Here is a 16,829-nt window from a genome sequence, read left to right on the forward strand (position 1 = left end):
GTCCCTCCAGGGTCACCTGGCAGGTCAGCATCTTCTGTACGGGTGTGTATGTGGGATTGGTGATGGAGCTGAAGGCGGGAAGGCGTGTGCTAAGTGGCAGGGTACAAACTATGGGGACCCTGGGAGGGGGTTTCGGGCTGGGTGTGTGTGCGTGTGTGTGAACGCGTGCTCACGCATCCACACTCCCACGCACACGATGGGGCCAATGAGCAGCTGGGGGACAGGGTGGGCAGGAATGAGCAGAGTCATCCCTGCGGAAACTCGACTCCCTGGGTGATGACGGTGGGGAGCAGCTGGCAGCCAGGCAGGGGCGTGGCCAGCTGTGCCCAATGGCTCCCGCAGCTCCCTGGGCCGCCCGCCCCACCTGTTGACTAAGCTTGAGGAGGTGCCCGCGCTGGCTGGGGCTTGTGGGCCCACTGTGAGAAGGCTGCCACCCTCCAGTGTAGCTCTGGTTGGCTCTAGAGGGTCTGCCTGTGTGGGCCCCGTGGTGGCTACACATGACCAGGCTGCGGTGGTCTCCCTGTGCCTGCCTGTTGATGCAGGTTCTTCCCCAGGGCCTCTGAGATAAGTGACCCACTGCCTCCCTCCCTCAGGGAACAGGCTCAGAACGGCTGGGCAGGGGCCAGAAGAGGCCAAGGGACTGGCCCAGGAGACATAGTCCACACTGTGCTCACGGGCCTCTAAAGCTGCTGGTGGGTGCCCCTTTATGCACCCAGTTCATATAGGGACCATCAGCCAAACAGTCCCTGGGAGCTCTAGCCCCGCCCCCCACTGAAACTGTCCATCTTCCTGTGCCCATGACCTTTCTCCGCTTAGTATCTGCAGCCCCTAGACACATGCCTACACCCTCCTTCTCCATCTCCCCTGCCTGCCTTGGGGTTTGACCCACAGGTCCCATAGGAGGGAGCTGGTGGGACCCTCTGCGGGGCCTAGGGCCCTTCCTTCTCTCCCCTCACAGCCCAATATCACACTTCCCCTAAGCTCAAGGCAGGACACTCCACACCCCCAATCTTTCCCCTCCCTCCAGGCCAGGGCTGGCAAATACATTCTCCTTCCTCTGCCCCCGGCAGACAGGAATCAGTCACAGCAGTCTTTTTGCACTGAGTCCAGCTGCAACCTCCGATGGTCTCTGTTCACATCCGGGGGTCAATAGCAGCCAATCTAGCTTGGCCCTCAAGGTGAAATCCATCTGCCATTCCTGCCTAAGGCTGAGCCCACCAGGCCCTCACCTTAGCCCATTCTCTGGGCCCACAGGCACATCTCACATCTGACTCCTTCCTGCCCCACGCTGGGATGGAGGCCACGTGGGCCTATTAGCTCATTGTGATTCTCTCTCTCCTTGCAGGCTGAAGCCACATCGTTCCTGGAGCTCAGGCCCAAGAGGCATTTGAGGGCACTGGGGCATTGACCCCAAGTCCCCAAGGCCGAAGAGGATCTGGTTGGTTTGTCACCGGTCCTGAGGGCAGCCAACCCCAGCTGGGGAGAATGTGGTGCGGGGCTCAGGGGTGATGCTCCTGTGCCCAATACCATTAGAGCAGCAGCACCCAGGCCTTGCAGGCACAGCTCGCAATCCCCGCAGCTCCTGCACGCCCGCCCTCCCAGCCTGGCCTGTGGGCGGGTGGCCGCCCAGCACTTGGGGGGCTGCACGCTACAGCTGCCCTGGTGGCCCGCCTCCCTCCTGGCCCCTGAGCCCAGGATGCAAGGATGGCCCGCCTGTCTCTGCCCACCGTGGTGCCCGTGGGCCCCCACAGCCTGCGCCCCTTCACCCAGGAGTCCCTGGCAGCCATAGAACAGCGGGCGGTGGAGGAGGCCGCCCGGCAGCAGCGCAACAAGGAGATGGAGATCGACGAGCCCGAACGGAAGCCGCGAAGCGACCTGGAGGCTGGCAAGAGCCTGCCCCTTATCTATGGGGACCCCCCGCCGGAGGTCATCGGCATCCCCTTGGAGGACCTGGACCCCTACTACAGTGACAAGAAGGTTGGGGCCTGGGAGGGTTCCCTCCGCCTGTCTGAGCCGCCCTCCTGCGTCCCTGTGCCCGGGCCTCACAGCTCTCTCCCCGCAGACCTTCATCGTGCTCAACAAGGGCAAGGCGATCTTCCGCTTCTCCGCCACGCCCGCCCTCTACCTGCTGAGCCCCTTCAACATCATCAGGCGAGGCGCCATCAAGGTGCTCATCCACTCATATCCTGCCCGAGTGGGGGAGCACGGGGCCGGGGAGAGGCGGGGCGGCGTAGGGACAAGCAAAGCGGGGTGCTCGGAGCCAGGAGGCCCTCTGTCCACCTCCCCTCCCCACCTGCTCCCTCACTTTCCTTGACCCTCCCCCAACGCTGTTCAGCATGTTCATCATGATCACCATCCTGACCAACTGCGTGTTCATGACCATGAGTGAGCCGCCCCCCTGGTCCAAGAACGTGGAGTAAGTCTCTCTTCCCCTCCCCCCCGCCCACCTCCATCCCTGACGGCCCTGCCCCCGGGACACCAGCCATCCCAGGTGGTGAGGACTGTGTTCCAGGGAGCCACATACTGTCACTGTCACTCCATCAACACCTTAAGCCCCAAGGGTGGCACACACTGTCACTGTCACCCATGCTTCAGCCCCAGGGTGGCATATTTCTTTTCTGTTCGCCTCCCTCCTGGGAGGTCCATCGTTGCCACCCACACCCCTGCCCAGGCGTGACGCGCTGGGCCCTGGCCGGCCCTCTCCCGCCAGGTACACCTTCACAGGGATCTACACCTTTGAATCCCTCATCAAGATGCTGTCCCGAGGCTTCTGCATTGATGACTTCACATTCCTCCGGGACCCCTGGAACTGGCTGGACTTCAGTGTCATCATGATGGCGTGAGCAGGGGCCAGGGTGTCCCCAGACTAAGGAGGGGAGCGGAGAGGGCCAGGCCTCAGCAAGAGCAGTGGAGCAACTGACCCTCTCAGAGGGTTGGACTGCAGGGCCCTCACCCACTGGGAGGCCACCCCACTCCCCAGCAAATCTCCTGCACTCTTTTCCAACTCTCAGGCTCCAATAGGAACTTTGGGGTGTTGCTCTGCTCCCAACCCCCTGTGGGAACCCCAATTACAGGGATTCCTGATTTCTACCCTCTCACCCACCCCTGGCTCTGACATAGCCCTCACCCCACCCCACCCTCCACCTAGGTACCTGACAGAGTTTGTGGACTTGGGCAACATCTCAGCCCTGAGAACGTTCCGGGTACTGCGGGCCCTGAAAACCATCACAGTCATCCCAGGTACTGGGAAGGTGCAGGGACCCTTTACCCAGGTCAACAGCTCCCCACCCCCACCCCCACCCCCAGGCCCGGGCCCAGGCCCAGAACCCGATACTCAAGTTCCAGGAGCCTTACCCAGAGTCATAAGACTCCCAGGCCATGTGTGTAGAACACACACCAAACTTGGGCACAGAGGGGCTCCCAGGGCCAGAAAGGAGAAGGGGCCCCATGCAGGAGGCAGCATAGAACACAGACTCTGGAGCCAGCCTGCCTGTGCTCAGTTCTCACTTCCACCACTTCCTAATTTTGACATTGGGCAAGTGGTTTAACCTGTCTGTGCCTCAGTGTCTGTAAAATGTGGATAATAATAGTGCTATGCATGCGGTTGTTACGAGGATTAAATGCTTTAATAGTCGATAAGGTACTGAGAACTCTGCTGGGTACATGGCGTGTATGTTAAATAAAATAATCAGACTTGGCAAAGCAGCGACCTCCAGCTGAGATACACAGGGATCAGTGTGGAAAGTCCCGGCCCTGAGGGCTCCTTAGGGAACACACTGCTTGCCCCCTGAGCCATGGGGCCGGGCAATGCCAAAGTAATACATCAAGAAGCAGGAAATAAATAGAATCCAGATCATCCAGACCCTCAGAAAAGCGTGCGGAGAAACTGGAGAAGGTTCATTAAAGGAGAGAAAGATGATTTATGGAGAGCAGGCTCTGGGAGGAGGGGAAATTGTTCAGTCTTGATTCTAGAAAGTACCTTAGTTTTCCTCTAGACCAAAGCCCTTGCACTGCAGTTTGGAAAGGAGACACCAAGAGTCCCCAAAAGGGGAAGTGCTTACCGAAGACCTCATGTCGGCCACAGAGCCAAGGCCACAACTCTTTCCTTGATGCCACACTCCAAGCATCCTTGGAGCTTAGGAGGGTTTTTATAAGGAGACTGCTGAGCATCTCTTGTCTATGCCAGGATAGAAAAGGAAATAAACTAACACGGAAGAGAGAGACACTACAATTAGGCTCAAGGGAAGTTGTGGCTCTTCCATAAATGAAAGGAATGGGTTCCCGAAATTCCATGAGTTATTTATGCCTTTGTCTGTCCAAAGGGGCAGAATGCAATGGTCAAGCAAAGTCAGCCTAGAGCTTCTCAGAGTGAACCCCGATATTCCATGGGGGTTAACAGGCATTATAAAAAGTGGGGCATATGGTATTAAAGTTTTTGCTTGTTTCTAGAGGACTTGTCAAAGCCTTAGATAAGATGACCTTACAGGTGACCCTCCTAGAGCGGAACATACGGCTCGGCCTTTCCCAAACATTGAAACCCCCCAAGCCCCTTTTAACGGCACAGCTTGGGAGATTAGTGTTCTGTGGAACACACTTTGGGAATGCCTACCTAGCAACATTTATTAAGCGCCACTGTGTGTGTGTGTTGCACTATTAGTCAGGCAGCAGCCTGTGAAGTCTTTATAGTCCATTCTTCTAGTGGCTGAGATTCTGTGGCCATTCGAAGGCTCCTGATTTAGGATGTGATCAGAGAAGGGCGGGCTAGTTTGGGAAGGCTTCAGGGAAGTGGTGTCCTTAGTGGGTCAAGTCTTGAAGAAGATGGAGTAGGCAGAGGCTTGGAGGGATAAAGGAGCGAGTTGCCGCCCCGTCTGCTCCCCCGTCCATGCTCTTACCCACCCTATGGTCAGGGCTGAAGACCATTGTGGGGGCCCTGATCCAGTCGGTGAAAAAGCTCTCAGATGTGATGATCCTCACCGTCTTCTGCCTGAGTGTCTTTGCCCTGGTGGGGCTGCAGCTCTTCATGGGAAATCTGCGGCAGAAGTGTGTGCGGTGGCCCCCACCCTTCAACGACACCAACACCACGTGGTATGACAATGATATGTGGTATGGCAATGATACGTGGTACAGCAATGACACGTGGTATGGCAATGACACCTGGAACAGCCAGGAGAGCCGGGCCAGCAACTATACCTTTGATTGGGATGCTTACATCAATGATGAAGGTAAGAAGGGAGGCTGGACGGCCAGTGGGACCAGTCCCAGCCCTGAGAGCACAGACCCCTGTGAGATAAATGCTTGGGCAACCCTAACCTTCAGAGTCCTCACCTGTAAAACTGAGATAACACTTTTCTCAAAGGGTTAATGTGACAGCAAATGACAAATTGCTTTGAAAATCCTAACGCTTCCACTATAAAAAGCAATGTTCCATGTTCCCTATTCCTTAACCTACTCACTCCCTGGCAGGGCCACCACCAGGCACTCACACACCCACATCCTATCTACATACTCATACACACAAAACACATGTTCTCACATGGCCACCATTAGTCTATACAATGCCTTCTGGCAAATTCAGCTTGGTACCCTGGAGTCCAGCCTCCCCCGGCCCCCAGCCTCAGCCCTCAGTCAGGGGCCCTGCGCGGGTACATGGCAGCCCCGTGCACACACCTACCAGGTCCTCCCGCCTCTCTGCACCCTGCTGTGTTCCGACTATGCAGCCACACTAGGCACTGAGCTGACACCGCTTGGAGCTGAGCGCCCTGTAGTGTATCTACCCAGAGACCTTAGGACGTGGGGTTGTCCCTAAAGGAGGGGGAGGGGTGCCCAGAGAGAATCCATTTGGTGTGGTCCACCCAAGTGTGCAGTGGGTACACATGCCCACAGTGTGTTCATGTGGTGACATGTTTCCTTTGTGGCCTCCGACTCCCAAAGGGAACTTCTATTACCTGGAGGGTGCCCTCGATGCCCTGCTCTGTGGGAACAGCAGTGACGCTGGGTGAGTGATGCTGGGCGATGGGAAAAGGTGCCCCAGGGGAGTGGGAAAATGGAGGCTGATTGGGGCCAAGGACCTGGGGGGGGGTGTAAGGAGAACCTACAGGTGTGGCTGGAACACTTTCCCGTTTTCGGGACTCAGGCAGAACTGAAGGATTTTTTCCCCTTGGGGCCCCCTATCTGCCCCCCAGTTGGGGCTCTCCTTCATCCCTAAAACCAGCCCCATACCATCCCCAGGCGCTGCCCCGAGGGTTACGAGTGCATAAAGGCCGGGCGGAACCCCAACTATGGCTACACCAGCTATGACACCTTCAGCTGGGCCTTCCTGTCTCTCTTCCGCCTCATGACACAGGACTACTGGGAGAACCTCTTCCAGCTGGTATGGCTGCCCCCGCCCTGTTCTCCAGCCCTGGAACCACCTCCCTCCATTCCCACAACCTCTTCATTGCCTGGCAGGCCCCCAGCAGGGCCGTCTCACCTGTGGGACCCCTCAGTGCCCCTACACACAGACAGGTTCTTAGAGCCCCCCAACATTGGGTACCTGCCCAGATCTGAGCCACAGCCTCTTCTTCCTTCCGCATCTTTGCTGAGATCTGAGCCTGGCACAGACCCCCAGTCCCTGCAGTAACCGGTAGGGCAGCTTAGAAATTCAGCTCTACCCACACAATTATTTAGCTCCTGCCATTTGCAGAAGAGGCCAGCTAAGTCTCGAGCGACAGAGCCTTCAGGTCCCCGGTGATGTTTCTAGCACTGGTGATGTTAATGAAAGTAGTAATAATAATAATAACTGCTCTTTGTTGAGCTCTTGTTAGACATCAGGCACCATCGCAAAGCTAGGATTTAAACTGACCCCAAAGTCCACGTTCACCATTTCTTATCCTGGCTCTCTGATCTCACCATGTCTGGCTGGGGTCCTCAAGGCCCTCTGGGGTCCTCAAGGCCCTCTGAGCCAGGGGACCAGGAAAGTCTGGGTCCTGAGTATACATCTGGAAGCTTCCCAGAAGGTGGTTTAGCCTGCCAAGGATGACCAGCCCCTGCCTCTGTTTACACATCTGGACAACGGGCGCGTGGAGGGGGTGGTGAGTGAAAGCGGGCAGGGTGCCATGTGGTTACTTCCCTTCTGCCCCTGCTCCCAGACCCTCCGAGCAGCTGGCAAGACCTACATGCTCTTCTTTGTGGTCATCATCTTCCTGGGCTCCTTCTACCTCATCAATCTGATCCTGGCAGTGGTAGCCATGGCGTATGCTGAGCAGAACGAGGCCACTCTGGCTGAGGATCAGGAGAGAGAAGAGGAGTTTCAGCAGATGCTAGAAAAATTCAAGAAGCATCAGGAGGAGATGGAGAAGGTCTGGACTCAGAGAGAGGAGGCCGAGGACCCAGGGATCTCCCCGCCCCTCAGCCTGGGTTCCCCCAGGCAGGCTGAGGGTGAGGGAGAGGAAGGGGTGGGGGATCCGAGGCAGGGGGAGCAGAAGCCCCAGGCTGGGGGCTTTGGTCAGATGGGAGACATCCAGGCAGAGAAAGAGCATTTTGTAGCTCTGTGCCTCAGTTTCCCTGTATGTAACAAGGAATCAGAAGTAGCCTTCCAGCTTAAATATCTATGATTTTGTGATTCCTTCTGGGCAGAATATGGGTCCATGTCAAGAGAGGAGCTGGTCCTGATGAGGACCCAGGGAGCAGTGCTCGCTGTCGTATCATCTCATGAGGTTCAGGCTCAGTCAAGGCTTCAGAGAGCGGAGGGTCTTCAGGGATGAGGACCCTCCGTCACTTTGGGCCACCATTGCAGTTGTCCTCTCACCTGCACTAGGCTCAGTGCAGGCTGAGAAGAGGCTCCCATCCTAAAGTGTTCGTGAGGAAGCTCTGAAAGGCAATTAGTCCATCCTTCTGGCTCAGAAATGGACTTCATGCCCATCACCCTGCTGGTCCACAGGCCAAGGCTGCCCAGGCTCTGGAAGATGGGGAGGCAGATGGTGACCCGGCCCACGGCAAAGACTGCAATGGCAGCCTGGACACGTCACCAGCGGAGAAGGGGCCCCCGAGGCCGAGCTGCAGCGCAGACAGCGGCCTCTCAGATGCTATGGAAGGTGAGTGCCCGGCACCCCCATGCCCATCCTACACCGCGTGCCCTGCTCACCAGGCCACTCGGGCTCCTGAGGAGGTGGGGTGGGGCTGGCTGGGCCCAGCTTCAGAAGGACAGTAACTTAATATTGGCATCGAAGAAATGGCCATGGTAAATATAGTCCTGGCTTACCCTGCCACAGAGCTGGCTGCAAGGCCAGGCTGCTACGGGAAATGGGGGCTTCCGGGAGGGCCCCGGGGGCTGCCAAGGCGATGGAGGACAGGACAATAACACTAACCAGGAAGGCCCCAAGTTCCGGAAACTGGAGATCCTGCTCCTCAGATGTCTTCTGAGTAGAAGTTAAAGGCCAAAGGTCAGACTCTGCCCAGGTAGAGTCACAGACTCCCTCAGATCCCCAAGCTGCTCCCCAAGTCTCAGGAGGAGGTTAGGAGGAGGTAATGAAGAGAGGGTAGGTAGATACGCACAAATGGATGGAAGGATGATGGACAGATGATGGCTGGCTGGCTGGGCTGAAAGATTAATGAATGGGGAGAAACACAGGGGTATAGGGAGGGAGGGAGGAAGGGAAGAAAAGAGAAAGGGCGAGAGAAGGAAGGAAGGAAACCTGTCATAGAAGAGATCTGGTTCCCTTCCCAGGCCACTCGCCTTGTGCCAGGAGGGACTTGGAGGTCCCAGAGGACTTTGCAAACCTCTAGAGGGCACCATCTCACCTGACCTTATATGACAGGCATGCAGGTATCTGTGTGCCCTGCCAGAGAATGCCCCAGGGAATGCTGGGCAGAGGTGGCTGAGATCACTCAACACTGCCCTTGCTGGGTGGATGTGAGAAGTTTTGGCAGTAACACCTGCAATAGCACCCAGGTTGGGGGTGGGGTGGGGCTCTTAAGGTCAGACTAGAATGTACAGCCTTTAAGAGAGGTCCAGGTTGCTAACTCCTTGTGGGGGTGTTCTAATCATGCACCAAATCCAGGTGTCCTTGGGACTGCCCTCACTCCAGTCCCCTTTCCTGCTGTGTGAGGTGGGAGGCACTAGTAGCACTTACCTTATACATTTCTGGTAGTAATTAAATGAGCTCATGCCTAGCCTGAGGATTCCCATAGGCAGCACAGGCCTGGAAGTCCAGGAGGAGAAGCAGCTTCATCCATGGGCCTTATAGGCTTTAGAGCTAGAGTGGCAAGAACAGGGGATATTTCCAGAAAGGCACTCTGGTGGGAAAGGACAGGCTGGATGGGGACAATCTAGAGGGGCCAACATTACTGCCAACGTGAGAAAGCCCACAGAAGGATCCCAGTCTGCTCCCCAGTGGCATTGGCCAGCCACAGGTGAAACTGGGACCCAATCCCCAGCAGCAACCTCCCACCACTCACTGGAGACCCTTGGCAAGGCCAGAGCAGGATGTGGGATCATAGCCCTGGGCCACTAGCAGGAGTGGGAGTCACTGAGGGGCAGGGCTTTGTGGGGTGTGTCAAGAAGGCAAAGGTGGAAATAGCCCATTGAGAGAAGGGGTGTGGGGTAAAGTCACTAAGGGGCGGGTCTTTGGGGGGCCAGAGTCTAGAGGGTGATGCACTGAGAGGTGGCCCTGAGGGGTGGGTTTGAGATGTGGCGATCTAAGCGGCAGGGCTTGGGAGGGGGGTTCCCAAATATCTAGGTGGAAGAAAGTAGCACCTGAGAGGGGAATCCACATCACGTGTTTGCTTCCACCCTACTCCCAGAGCTGGAAGAGGCCCACCAGAAATGCCCACCATGGTGGTACAAGTGCGCCCACAAAGTGCTCATATGGAACTGCTGCGCCCCATGGGTGAAGTTCAAGAACATCATCCACCTGATCGTCATGGACCCCTTCGTGGACCTGGGCATCACCATCTGCATCGTGCTCAACACCCTCTTCATGGCCATGGAGCATTACCCCATGACAGACGAATTTGACCACGTGCTCACTGTGGGCAACCTGGTAGGGAGGGGACAAGGGAGAGGCAGTCATTCCCAGGCAGGACAGGGGACAGGACACAGGGCTCGATGGGGCCGTCTGGACTGTGTGGAAATATGGAGCACTATTGGGGGCATATATGGACAGGCTGGGGTTATTTTCCCAGCATGTGGGGGGCATGAGTTGATGTACAAGGGAGGTACATGGGGTGATCCATGGGATGTGGTATTTGAGTTTCAGGGTAGTTGGGGGCAGAGAGAATGGGGACAAGGTGCTGGAATCCTTAAGATCAGGACTCCAAGGGATCTGGAGTCCAGGCTGTGCCTTGGATGCAGAGATGAGGGAGTTGGGGCATGGAGGTGGGGGGACTATGAGACAAGTCCTTTTACTTTTTGAGGTTGTTGTGGGCCCAAGAGGGACTGAGGGACCTGGAAGTGAGGCATATAGCCATGGGCACCCAGGCCCAAGAGGCCCCAGCTCACCCTGGAGGCCCCAGGGCATAGTCCGCCAACCCTCAGGCCCCCTGCCCTCTACCACTGCTCCAGCGTGGCCAGGCCTGCTACTCTCTGCAGCCCTCCTGCTCCACTATTGTTGACACACACTGATCCGCCTGCTTATCCCTACCCATTAGGAGCATTATCACCTCGTTGCCAGCCACGGTGGAGCCTGACAAAGGGAAAAAGCTGCCTCCTCCTCCAGCCCCGCCCCACCCTTCTCAATTCCCTTCCAATTTTTCCAGGATGGCAAATGGGCAAGATGCTCTCCCTATGCTGAGGGACGTGGGGGGGCTTAAGGAGAATAAGATTTAAGGCCTGGGGCAGGATGAAAACTGGGTGGGTAGCAAGGGAATCAGACCCTGGGCTCCCCAGCCTGTGAGGCAGGCAGGTCTGTTCCTTGGACATGCCCGAGGCAGCCGCGGCCGGGCTAGGCTGAGGGGCTGGGGCGTGCTCTGGACTTGGCGCAGCTGCTGGGGTGTACGTGATGGGGCCGGCCCACCGCCTGCCCACCCCCTGCCCACATTCTGCTGCTGTCTGGGCACCTGCTATGGCCAGGGACAGCTCTTGGGTGGGGCTCAGCATGTGCCAGGGCAGGCTGTGGACCCAGGGCAGCTGGTGCTAGGCAGGAGGGGGGCCGTGTCTAGGGAGCTTTCAGGGGCTCTGCAGCCCTCAGGCTCCATGTAGAGGGTTGTGTTGGGGGGTGAGGAGAAGGCGGCTTTGGCCTTCTCATTGCCCCCAACTTTACCCCCTTTTGGCCCCTGCCCTAGACTTCCTAATCCACCAAGATTTGCTGGGTCCTGCTCCCCCCCTCCCCCCCCCCGCCAATGAGGGCAGAGAGGCTGTAGGGCGTAGAAACAGGAGGCTGAATCAAGCAGGTTTGAGACTTGACTCATCCCATGTGGGCTGCATGACCAAGAGCTTTCGCTGGCCTCCCTCAGCCTCAACTTCCTATTCTCTGAGACGGGTGTGATAATCCCTCTCAACTGCATAGAAACCGGCACGCCAGTGAGGGTATCATGGGAACCGCCAAGCGCTCTGTGAGTGTTAACTCTCCTTATGAGTGGGTGAGGCCCCAAGAAGCTAAGGGCTGGCCCACGGTCACACGGCCAGAAACGGATGGCCCCAGGTCTCTGGGTGGTCTCCATCTGCCCTGTAGAGTGGCCACCCCACTCCTCACTCACATACATACTCACGGGCCGTGAGTACCATTACCCGCCCCCTCGGGGTTATTGGGACCCACAGGCTCTGCCAGGAGGTGGGAGTCAGGTAGGAGACTCCCAAGGCTCTGTGTTCCCAGGGCCTCTGTGACGGGACCGTCCCCCACCCCACAGGTCTTCACAGGCATCTTCACAGCAGAGATGGTGCTGAAGCTCATCGCCATGGACCCCTACGAGTACTTCCAGCAGGGCTGGAACGTCTTTGACAGCATTATCGTCACCCTCAGCCTGGTGGAACTGGGCCTGGCCAACGTGCAGGGGCTGTCGGTGCTGCGCTCCTTCCGTCTGGTGCGTGAGCCCCAGGGCCGGGGCTGAGGAGGGCCAGGGTGGGGATTTTCTTACTGAAAATGGGGAGAAAGGGAGTCCCTCCCATTTCACACAGGGCTGCTGGGGGCCAAAATGACAGCCCCAGGAGCTTGACCCCTAGTGACCTTGAGTGGCCTTGGAACGGGGACTTTGGCCATACTACAGATCTGAAAGCTAAGATTGGGGAAGCTCTTTAGTAGTGGAATTGGAACTCCGAATTAGCGTCCTTTCCACCACCCCATGGGAGCACTTTTATTATTTTTTTAAACTTTATTATGGGACCTTTCATGCAGCCACAAAAGTATAAAGTGTAATAAACCTTTGTGCCCATCACCCAGCTTCAACAGCCATCAATAGTCTACTGTTCTTGTTTCATCTGTCCCCCACTTTTTGTGGAGGGGAGTATGTTAAAGCAAATCCCAACCTGTAATTTCACTCATAAATATTTTATCTGTATCTTTAACAGGTAAGGACTTTTTTTTCCTTTTGAATACATGAAGACCACAGTGGTAGTTTATGGGTGCTCCCATTTAGCAGAGAGGCAAACTGAGGCCTCCAATCTCTCGGGATGGGGAATCAAGCTGTTCGAGATTATTCTTTGTCCTAAAGAAGGGGCTCCCTTGGGCTGGGCCAGGGGTCCCTAGGCCTCATTTTCCCTGGCCCTCCTCCCCCGGCAGCTGCGGGTCTTCAAGCTGGCCAAGTCGTGGCCCACACTGAACATGCTCATCAAGATCATCGGCAACTCAGTGGGGGCGCTGGGCAACCTGACCCTGGTGCTGGCCATCATAGTGTTCATCTTCGCCGTGGTGGGCATGCAGCTATTCGGCAAGAGCTACAAGGAGTGCGTGTGCAAGATCGCCTCAGACTGCAGCCTGCCGCGCTGGCACATGCACGACTTCTTCCACTCCTTCCTCATCATCTTCCGCATCCTGTGCGGCGAGTGGATCGAGACCATGTGGGACTGCATGGAGGTGGCGGGCCAGGCCATGTGCCTCACCGTCTTTCTCATGGTCATGGTCATCGGCAACCTAGTGGTGAGTGCGGCTGGCTGGGTAGCTCCCCCACCCTTGCCCAGGAAACCCAAGTGTCCCAGCCATGGTCCATTCCTTTATCTCCTTTATTTCCTTTGAGTCGGGCTATTAGTCAAGGGCCCTTCTCCTGTGAGGTTGAACTGTATGAAATAACTGATACATGGCTCTTTTCTACCTGCCCCCTCAGCCCCCCAAAATGGCATTTTTTTTCTTTAGTTTCATTTTTCAATTACAATTTATATTTGATATTATTTTGTATTAGTTTCAGGTGTGCAGGATAGTGGTTAGACAACCATATACTTTATAAAGTGTTCCCCCTGATATTTCCAGTACCCACCTGGTACTATAGATAAATATTATTGACTATATTCCCTATGCTGTACTTTACATCCCCGTGACTATTTTGTAACCACCAATTAGTACTTCTTAATCACTTCACCTCTTTCACCCTGTCTCCTAATACCCTTCCCCTCTGGCAACCATCAGTCTGTTCTCTGTGCATCTATGAGTCTGTTCAATGCTGTTTGTTCATTTATTTTGTTCTTTAGATTCCACATATAAGTGAAATCATATGGTATTTGTTTTTTCCTGACTGACTTATTTCACTTAGCATAATACCCTCTAGGTCTGTGCATGCTGTCGAAAATGGTAAGATTTCATTCTTGTTTATGGCTGAGTAATATTCCATTGTATATACATACCACACTTTTTAATCCACTCCTCTATTGATGGGCCCTTGGGTTGCTTCCACATCTTGGCTATTGTAAATAACGCTGCAGTGAACATAGAAGTACCTATATTCTTTCAAATTAGCGTTTTAGGTTTCTTCAGGTAGATACACAGAAGTGGAAAAGCTGGGTCATAATTTTCTGAGGACCCTCCATACTGTTTGCCCTGGTGGCTGCACCAGTCTGCATTCCCACCAGCAGTGCATAAGGGTTTCCTTTTCCCCACACCCTCTCCAACACTTGTTGTTTGTGGATTTATTGATGACAGCCATTCTGACAGGTGTGAGGTGGTATCTCATTATGGTTTTAATTTGCATCTCTCTGATGATTAGTGATGCTGAGCATCTTTTCATATGTCTATTGGCCATCTGTGTGTCCTCTTTGGAGAAGTGTCTATTCAGGTCCTTTGCCCATTTTTTAATTGGGTTGGTTTTTTTGGTGTTGAGTTCCATGAGTTCTTTATAAATTTTGGAAAGTAACCCCTTATAAGATGTATCACTGGCAAATATCTTCTTCCATTCAGTAGGTTGTCTTTTTGTTTTGTTAATGGTTGATTTTGCTGTGCAAAAAATTTTTAGTTTGACGTAGTCCCAATTGTTTGTTTTTTCTTTTGTTTCCCTCAAAATGGTAATTTTTTGTGGTTTAATCCAATGGTTCTCAAACCTCAACCTGCTTAAGAATCTCTTGGGAGTTTCTTAGAACCTAGATTCCTGCCCCCCACCCCAGTCTGATTCAGCAGCTCTGGGCTGGGGGCCTGGGAATCTGTGTTTCTAAGAAGCTCTGGTGATGCTGCTGCCGCAGGCCCAGGGACCACACTGTGAGTGTTGCTGAAACCTAGTGTTTTGGGTAAAGTAACGTAATAATTGGAATCAGGTAGATCCAAGTGCCAGCCCCAGCTCCTCTGCCATCTGCATGACCTTGAACCAATTACTGCTCTCTGGTTGGCTGGGTTCTCTAAGTTTACATGACAGAACAATAGTAGGTACCTTACAGGGTGGCTGGCAGGAGTGAAGGTGACAGTGAAGGCACAGTGTGGAATTGGCATCCCAAGCCCCTGGGTCTCTTGGCCTTCTAGCACCCTCTCACCTTCCTCTGTACCTGGGAATCAGGTGTTGGGAGAATCCAGAGATGGCACAACCTGCATCCAACCTGCCATTTACTGTGGCTCAGGGCTTGGCTTGTGGGGCTGGCGCAGGGGAGGGGTACAGGGGCCCCTCAGGGGTTGGCTTGTGGGGCTGGCGCAGGGGACGGGTGCAGGGGCCGATGAGAAACAAGCCGTGGGGCTGTGGACCAGCTGACCAGCATTGCTGTGGCTAGGGCCTGGCAGGCATCTATCCTCGCCCTGTCCACCCCAGCTCCTCCCCTTCTCTGCATGGGGTGGGGGTCAGTCCTACCAAGAGTGCTGTGCTCAGCTGCCCCCTGTGGTGACGGACACTGCCCTGGGCAATGGGGGGGTGGGGAAGACACACGTCTCCACGTTCAGCAAAGGCCTGTGGAATCCTTGGGCTGCTAGGTCAGAGCTTCTCAGATATCGCTGAGCTCCGTCTGGGGGCAGGAGCAGATTGGTGGGGGGGTTGTCACCTCAGCTGAGGAGGAGACCCTAGGATGAAGCCTCCAACCCCTAGGGACAACTAGACAGGAGACCCCAGGCAGGCTGTCCCTGGGAGGGTGGTCTTGGGGAGTGGGGAGAGAGAGGGAAGGTGTCTGGGCAGAACTCTGGGGCAGGATTAGGGTGCAGGGAGCAGTCTCTGAGTAGCAGTTTGTGAATGTAAGTTTAAGGACCTGGGGCGACGGAGAGGGTCTGCAGGGGGTTCTGGCTGTATGTGTGCAAACCCCAAATCATTTCAAGCCCCTACTTCGTCACCACTAACTGGGAAACCTTGAGCAAGTTATTAACCTATCTGGCCTCAATATATATCATCTGGAAAATGGGGGTGTTAATGGTGGTGACCTACTTCACTGGGTGGTCCTGAGGGTTACATGACACACGTCTAAACGCTTAGCAAAGCGCTTGGCCGCTGAGGCCAGAGGAGTTCAAATGTCACCGGCGTGCGTGGTATAGAGACCCACCGCAGGCAACACAGTCCCCAGTACTAGGCTCCTGCCGGGGCCAGGGCCCTGCGTGAAGGGCTTTATTTGCATTATTGTTAATGACAGCCATGTAAGGCAGGTAATGTTGGCCCTGTGCTCTGAGGCCGCACTGCCCAGAACCACACAGCTAGTGAAACACTGAGCCTGGACTAGAACCTGGGTCTACGAAATGCCAGTAACAATAACGCCATCAATAACCGCAGTGACGAGATCGCTGACACCCACGCCAGCAAGGGCCGCAACCTCTGTCTACATTCAGCCAGCATTCGGAGCGCTCTGGGCCCTCCTGGCTACCTGGCAGATTAGGAAGCAAAGGCCCAGGGAGGTAAATTAGTGACCTACGAACCGAAACTGTGGGCTCGAGTCCGGATCCCTGCACGGCCCTGCCTCTGTGTGCATGTCTCACACACACACACACACACACACACACACACACACACACACACGGCTGACACCCTCCTCCGGCCCAGGTCTGTGGTTCTTCCACTTTGCTCAGACGGCGTGGAGCAGCCGAGGAGGTGGCAATGTCAGCTCCTTGGGCACTGTCCCCGCCCCTCCCCCCTCCCCCAGGCTCATGGAAGCAGGTGTCTGCAGAGGGCACGGGGCACCCCGCCAGGGAGTGTGGTCACCCGTGTCCCCTGCATCCATGGCACTTGAGCGCTTCCTCTGAGTTCCTATAAAGAAGAGGAAGTGACTAGGTCATAGGTAACCCACCCCTCAAGCCCCTGGGGGAGCATGACGTCCATCCGCCTCCCCACCAGCCCCCTGCCCCCCGCCTTGCCTGAGGAGGCTATTTCTGTCCCAGGCAGGAGCCGTGTGCAAACCCTGCTGACCCAGAGAGCAGCTAATTCCCATCTCAGATGTGTTTCTGGCAACTAGATGCCTCCCCCCAAGAGAGGGAAAAAAAGACCAGTAAATTTTGGTTGGGGGCAAAGGCAGAAAAATAGCTGGGCTATGGAGATGG

General features: G+C 55.5%; 1 protein-coding gene across 2 annotated transcripts in view; it reads left to right on the forward strand.

Annotated features, from left to right (window-relative positions):
- The window catches only part of SCN4A (sodium voltage-gated channel alpha subunit 4), a gene marked incomplete at its 5' end in the record, with an annotated part of 41,728 nt that overhangs the window by 11,725 nt on the left and 13,174 nt on the right, over window positions 1-16,829 (forward strand). Inside the window, 13 exons of one of the 2 annotated variants that reach the window (XM_081162413.1) lie at window positions 1,346-1,977; window positions 2,063-2,182; window positions 2,328-2,416; window positions 2,711-2,839; window positions 3,149-3,240; window positions 4,908-5,222; window positions 5,932-5,995; window positions 6,229-6,370; window positions 7,128-7,337; window positions 7,919-8,072; window positions 9,781-10,019; window positions 11,824-11,997; window positions 12,693-13,049. In XM_081162413.1, coding sequence (XP_081018539.1) covers window positions 1,705-1,977; window positions 2,063-2,182; window positions 2,328-2,416; window positions 2,711-2,839; window positions 3,149-3,240; window positions 4,908-5,222; window positions 5,932-5,995; window positions 6,229-6,370; window positions 7,128-7,337; window positions 7,919-8,072; window positions 9,781-10,019; window positions 11,824-11,997; window positions 12,693-13,049 — 2,358 coding nt within the window. Of the gene's footprint in view, window positions 1-1,345; window positions 1,978-2,062; window positions 2,183-2,327; window positions 2,417-2,710; window positions 2,840-3,148; window positions 3,241-4,907; window positions 5,223-5,931; window positions 5,996-6,228; window positions 6,371-7,127; window positions 7,338-7,918; window positions 8,073-9,780; window positions 10,020-11,823; window positions 11,998-12,692; window positions 13,050-16,829 lie in introns of those variants that run through there. The other variant, XM_081162412.1, reaches the window with a different exon arrangement.

Source organism: Miniopterus schreibersii (genome assembly GCF_964146895.1).
Source record: "Miniopterus schreibersii genome assembly, chromosome: 16".
Classification (NCBI taxonomy): domain Eukaryota; kingdom Metazoa; phylum Chordata; class Mammalia; order Chiroptera; family Miniopteridae; genus Miniopterus; species Miniopterus schreibersii.